Below are 6,513 nucleotides of genomic sequence, written 5' to 3'. Positions count from 1 at the left end.
GAGCCTGCAGCCTGCTTCGGATTCTGTGTGTGTGTATATGTGTGTGTGTGTGTGTGTGTGTGTGTGTGTGTGTGTGTGTGTGTGTGTCTGTCCCTTACCCACTTGTGCTCTGTGTCTCTCAAAATAAATGTTTAAAAAAACGTCTTCCAAGCTCCAACCTTAGGACTTCTTCTAAAGAATGAGTGGAACATGGTGGGGGGCGGGGGGAGGGTGGAATTTGGCTTAACAATGGAGTATAAATGGATAAGTGGACAGGCACACCAGAAAATATTAAAATCACTTTACATGTGAAGGATCTGGAATACAGTAATTATTTCAACATTTATAATTATGGTTATTATGCTGCCTAGACAGATGGCTTATAACTTGACCAAATGCCAAGCACTGGCTCCCTAGTCTCAGATCACACAGTCAGGAAGGAATTGAATCTCACTTGACTATGAAAGGTATCTGGATTATTTGCCAAACTTCTAGGGAATCCTGTGAAGTGACAGAGATAGGCAGCAATGCAGGAGGGCTCAGCTGGGACAAATAATCCACAAGAAAAGAAGCTCTAAGAAGCTTGAGCCACAGAGATTCCCTATTTTTATTTTTTTGTATGGATCTGGAAACAAGATTTACTATGGATTGAAGGAAATTCTTTTAAGAAGCTTCTTGCTCTTCTTTATGAAACTTTTTAGATTTTATTTATTTATTTATTTATTTTAGATTTTAAACCTCATGATTTGTAACAAAGGCCACATGCTACAAAACAACTGACTCTAGCCTTTAAAAGGGACTATTAGGGCTAACGGTTTTGGAGGAAAAGATCATATACAATATGTAATATATCTCACTTGTGAATAACCCATGAATCTTATCTAAGATTTGCAAATGAATAAATGTCTATTTGGTAAAATATTACAAATGCATGTGCTACTATGTATCTCTTATTTAAAGCAAATAAAGGGTTTGGTTAGCTATTCTACACATTCACACTGACTACAAATCATATCCCCTCTGTGCCAATCCAAACCAAATATTAGCATAATCAATGAAGGATTTAGGTATTAGCCTTTTGCCTCCTAGACACAAGTATCATTATTTTAATTAAGTAATGTGATCATTATATCATCAGTCAATGTCCAGACAGCTCTTCCTTTCCCAAGTTCAAATATTTTACATTTACGGAATTTGAAGAACTAGCCCAAGATAATTGTAGTTATTTTCTTCTGTGTCATACACTCCATCATCAGTACCTTCAGGATGCTTCTCCTAAAGCATCTTGAATACCTCTAGGTTCTCACTCACCACCATATATTCATTAATTGTTGTTTCTAGTCTCCTAGATCCAGCCTCTCTATAAAAATTCCTCCAGATTTAGTGCTGTTCTGTCTTCTTATAGATCTGTGTGCACCTCTGCCTCTATTATCAGCTAATTCTGTTATTATCTGTTTGCTGTTTGCTCCATGGTAGTGCTAGTCCCTCCATTATTTTTTAACTTTTTTTTTTTCCTTTGGGACAGAGACAGACAGAGCATGAACGGGGGAGGGGCAGAGAGAGAGGGAGACACAGAATCGGAAGCAGGCTCCAGGCTCTGAGCCATCAGCCCAGAGCCTGACGCGGGGCTCGAACTCACGGACCGCGAGATCGTGACCTGAGCTGAAGTCGGATGCATAACCGACTGAGCCACCCAGGCGCCCCCCTGCATTATTTTTTATATGTCCCTTTCAATTACAAGTCCCGTCTTTTTAGAAAGTGGCCTGCTTTTTTTCAGTCTTCCCAAGACTATACAGAAGTTGAATATTTTTTTCTCTCATCCTAAAAATCCTGGATTGCCAATTAAGCTGGGAGAATGAGGATAATAAAACTGGTCAATTGGGCACATGGTCTGGATCAAGGTAATGTGACACTGAACAGTAGACTTAATCACTAAAATGGCAAAGCGTTCTCTTTAAGTGTCCAATCTGAAAGTAGAAGTATGCGTTGTTAACTGGAAAATATAATGTGTGTTTCTCTTCAAGAATGTTTTTTCCTCACATCTGGCTACCTTCATGCCAAGGGTTTTAGCCCCTTTTAGTCTCCAATTTGGTTTTCAGAGTTCATTTAATCCCATAACCTCAAATGCCTTCAGATCTCAACATGGGGAAATCCTTTGGAAGATCATCTAAAGATGAGATCATCTAGCCAAGGGAAAATAAGATCAGAACAAAGAGGTGTGGATTTGGAGCAAAGGATTTGAATTGCCCCTCTTGCAATCTTCTGATTTATCAAGTTCCAATAAATCATTTTCTGCATTGTCCCAAAAAATGTTGAGAGGCAGTGATTAAAGTATATAGAATTTAGAGTCAGACAGGCATGAGTTAAAATCCTGATCCCATAGCTACCAAATTATTTTGCCGAAAGGATTGTTTCACATTTCCTAACCTCAGAGTCTTAGCTGTAAAATTGGGATAATCTTTCAAAGTATTGCTGTGCCATCAGGACTTGCAAATCATCTATCAGAACTGTTTAGTACATACCTAGCAGTGCATGGTAGGCATATAACTAGTGGTAGATTTTTGGATTTCCCTCACAGCTTTTCACTCCATGACTTTACCATACCTTAGCTCTAAATTCTACCACTAATCTTTTACGATTTCAGGGTTTCCTGGTTCCCAGGAGGTCACAGCCATACAAGCAATGTAACAGAGAAGAGGTAACTGGTATCCTGAAAAATCTGCAAAGCAATCTTCATTTCTTCAAAAAACGAAGAACATTCTTATTCAAGAGCCCTAAACTGAAATGCTTACTTGGGTTCCTTCCATGGTGGCCTGAGAGGGCAGCCCATGATGACTGTGGTTATTTTCTTACATGCCTCACATTTCAGCATTAGTACTTTTAAGATGTGTCCACTAAAGGACACTGGGTGTTACTGGATTCTCACCCATCACCATATATTCCTCAACTGATGTCTCCTGTCTCCTTGCTCCAGACTCTTTATTAAAAGAATGATATAAAAAATTATATGTCACGCCTGAAAATCATCCTACCAATTTTTGAGAAATTACCAATTATATAAAAATTACTATCAATGACATCAATTACATCTGGACATCTATTGCTAATTTTCAACAATACTTCTACCATTAGGGACTGAGACCCCAAGCAATTCAATATTCCAGGGCTTTATTACCTCCTCTATAGAAGTAGAATTTGGGTGAAGCAGCTCTAAGGTCCTATGAGATCTCTTTCTTGAGACACCACTCCCATGATCAGGAGGGATGTGGGAATTTACTGAGGACACAAGAATAGGAGAAACCTGAAGAAAAACCTTTTCTGAGATATATCTCTGCACGGAACTCTGCTTGTGTGAGCTCAAGATTTCTCTCTCTGTGTTCTATGCTCAGAACTCAGGTATCTGCTTCCCAACTGGCAGTTCTCCCTCTCTGGCATGAAGGATAAATGTCAGAAAACAACTGAAGATCCTTAAGCAAATGAGATTGCCTAGAAGTGGGATGGAAATGGAGGGGAAGGTGGAGTCAGACTATCCAGGACAAGGCTCTTATTCCTGGATTTTTGAAGAAAAGGGAACTAGGTGAACTAGTTGCCAGGACAACCAGCTGTTGGGGGAAGGAAATGGGAGACCTGTGGTTGCTCCTACTCTTGCCCCTGTCCTTGGCAGCCTTCCATGGGGTCAAAGCCTGCTTGGAATGTGACCCCAAATTCAAAGAGGATATTAGGTCCTTGATAACAAAGCTGGTACCCTCAGAAGTCCCTGGCCGAACTCATCTGCTTGAATGGCAGATTAAGGAGATGATCCATTTAAGCTTCAAGGTCTCCCACGGGGACAAGATGCTTCGGGTGTTGGGTGAGGGAAGCTTGAGTCACTCAGAGTTTTGTGGGTTAAAAGGAAAAGGGAGGCATGGAAGAGTGCACGTGGGTCCACATAAGTTTTTCCATGGATGTAATTATTCCTCTGTATGTATCTTTAACCCCCTCTCTAGCTGTTCATAAGGCTGTCAAGTTGAGAATATGGCTGAAGAATGAACTTTATAAACTGGGCAATGAAACTTGGAAAGGTGAGGGATTGTTTCAATGTTAAAAGATTGTACTGCCCAAGCAAGTATAGGCAAAGTTCATTGGGAAAAACAAGGCAAAAACAATTGGGATTAAATTCTGAAGGGAAGAACCACCCCTAGTTTCTGATGTCCCTTCCACCTCCTCTTAGGTGCCTTTATCCTTCAAGGCAAGCTTCTCGATGTCCGCCAAAACCTGGAATCGAAACTGAAAGAGATATTAAAGAACTTCTCTGAAGTTGGTAATAAAAGATGTCTATCTAACAACAGTGAACTTATGTGAAAGTAATAGGAAATGAGGGTGAGAGGAGGAAGGTGGTTTCATATTAGAGTTATTTAGAATGGATGGAGGGGTGGCTGGAACCTCATTTTGTAACCAAATAAAGACTATTGGGTATAAATATGGCAAACTCTACGTTGATCATAAGCTCACTAGAACTTTCTAATTCTCTTTTAGCTTGTTCTGAAGATTGTGGTGAGTACAGTACATGGGACACCTTAAGGATTCAACCCCTATTTCCCCATCTCATTTGTTCTATATGGCCATATCTTTCCCACCTGTCACACTCAGAACTCACTTCCTAGAGATTTGATTATGGGGGTGGGAATGTCAACAGTATCTGGCAATAAAATGTGTCTCAAATCTCAAACACACAGATTTTGGAGGTGCTCAGAGGCCTTCAAAAGTATGGTTTATAACCGATAGGGCCAATATAAGCTGAGGCATCATTTTTCCCACATCTTCCCCAGAGATCTGACTTAAGTTATGGAAGCTTTTGACTCATCAAGAAACTTGATTACTAGGGAAAGAAAGAATTCACAGCAATGTAAACTTAAGAGTCCTGGAAATGCCTGAGATTTAATCCATCAGACTTGATGTATGAAATAAGAAAACTCCATGCCATGGCCCCCCCTTCTGTTAAATTTCTTCTCTTTATCAGTTGTGACTGAAGGTCCTATCTTGGATTGTTGGACCTGTCTTCGCATCACCACCCATTGCTTCAGAGGAGAGTATTGTGGAGGTAACAGAGATAGTGGTGTGGCATTTTGAGGGACCAGGTATCAAGGTACTCAGCTGTTTATTGATTATTTTACAAATATTTGGTGAGCACCTTCTAGGCACATCATGCTAATGTTACAAATCAGAGCTAAAATATTGGGCAAAATTTGTACCAGTACGAATAAATTACTGGGCACCAGATCAATTGAAGGGCTGAGAAATTGAAAAGGTTGGACTAAATGAAGATAGAGAGAAAACAGCAATAGAAGTAGTGGACAAAGCAAATTATTTGAGGTTAGTAAGAGTCATCTATTATGGATCAAGTTCTCAAGTTAGTATTTTTCTTCTCCCCAACCCACTTTCTTTTTTTCCCTTTCTCCCTCCAGAAGAGGATTCAAGGACAGCTGAGAATCGAGAGATTGGACTATTTCTGATATTGCTAACAGAAGTTGTGATATTGGGAAGTGCTTGGTTACTGTGAGTTTTTCTCCCTCGAAGTCAAGCATTCCTTTGGCAAAGAGACTGCCCAATCCTCCCCCTCCTTACAAAGGCAATAAGGAGAAAAAAGTCATTTCAAATTTGGGATAGAATACCAACAGGGATAAAATGGATAGAAGTCTATGGGATAAAAACTGGAACATAGGAAATGGAGGAGGTACAATAAAGTATGAGGCAAACTTCTAGAGCACTATACGGAAACACACACACACACACACACACACATAATTATCTTAAAGAGTTGGCCTGCTAATATTGAAATCAGGATTATGTTTCTCTACTCTAGATTCCATATCTGTGTGTCTCATTGGAGGAAAATGAAGGCAATACGAAGGTCATTAAAGAAATATTTGGAGAAGAAACTTGAAGAATTAATAGGGATGACAGATTAGAAAGAGAAGGATGATTCTGGAATCAGAAAATACATAAACACAGACAGGAGGTCTTTCACAATTCTGTTAAGTGTTGACTCAGAAAAATGAGAATTAAGCTCTTTTGTGGTCATAAAGTCATAGTTTTTAAAACTGAAATCGAACTTAAAGTTTCTCTAGTCAAGATCCTTATGGTATCCTGAGGCAATGGAAGCAATGAGAGGGCAAATGATATACCCAGAGTTGTACAGAATGTAATGCTGATATGTTGCAATGTACATAAAGATGATACACTGCATTGATAATAAATAATGATTGGTAACTCTCAATGACTGCCATTAGAATATTTTAATTTCTAAGGATGCTTCTTATTTCTATCTTTTCATTTTGTTACTATTTCCATATTTATCCTTCAGTTCAATGTGAACAATTGCTTTGATAATACATAACATTACCTCTTAATCATGGCATCGCACACACCCAAAATATTAGTTCTAAGTAGTTGAGGATTACCCTGTTTTCCTCTAAATCTATGTTCCATGACTTAATTACATATTATGTTCCTTTGAGTTGTTTCTACTGAATACTTCTTATATAGATGGCATCC

At 39.1% G+C, this 6,513-nt stretch overlaps 1 protein-coding gene across 3 annotated transcripts; it reads left to right on the top strand.

Annotated features, from left to right (window-relative positions):
• The first annotated feature begins 3,385 nt into the window (after positions 1-3,385).
• On the top strand, positions 3,386-6,235 carry IZUMO3 (IZUMO family member 3). Of its 3 annotated transcripts, none has more exons than XM_042965033.1 (7): positions 3,386-3,829; positions 3,966-4,040; positions 4,190-4,279; positions 4,495-4,512; positions 4,979-5,059; positions 5,424-5,497; positions 5,822-6,235. In XM_042965033.1, the coding sequence occupies exons 1-7, from the start codon at positions 3,598-3,600 to the stop codon at positions 5,900-5,902; spliced, it is 651 nt and encodes a 216-aa protein (XP_042820967.1). In that variant the 5' UTR covers positions 3,386-3,597; the 3' UTR covers positions 5,903-6,235. The 3 variants fall into 3 exon arrangements, with proteins under 3 accessions (XP_042820967.1, XP_007098569.2, XP_042820968.1); XM_007098507.2 differs by having other exon boundaries at positions 5,424-5,514; XM_042965034.1 differs by lacking the exon at positions 4,190-4,279 and having other exon boundaries at positions 5,424-5,514.
• The last annotated feature ends 278 nt before the right edge of the window (positions 6,236-6,513 follow it).

The sequence above is a fragment of the Panthera tigris genome, chromosome D4 (assembly GCF_018350195.1).
Source record: "Panthera tigris isolate Pti1 chromosome D4, P.tigris_Pti1_mat1.1, whole genome shotgun sequence".
NCBI classification, from domain to species: domain Eukaryota; kingdom Metazoa; phylum Chordata; class Mammalia; order Carnivora; family Felidae; genus Panthera; species Panthera tigris.
The sequence above is the reverse complement of the archived record's forward strand: the minus strand, read 5'-3'. Positions and strand labels throughout refer to the sequence as shown.

Excerpts from the sequence above, each read along its gene's own strand:
- IZUMO3 (XM_007098507.2), top strand. The coding sequence starts at position 3,598 with ATGGGAGACCTGTGGTTGCTCCTACTCTTGCCCCTGTCCTTGGCAGCC. Across the intron at positions 3,830-3,965 it reads CAAGATGCTTCGGGTGTTGG|CTGTTCATAAGGCTGTCAAG; the intron begins GTGAGGGAAGCT and ends CCCCCTCTCTAG. Across the intron at positions 5,060-5,423 it reads CAGAGGAGAGTATTGTGGAG|AAGAGGATTCAAGGACAGCT; the intron begins GTAACAGAGATA and ends TTCTCCCTCCAG.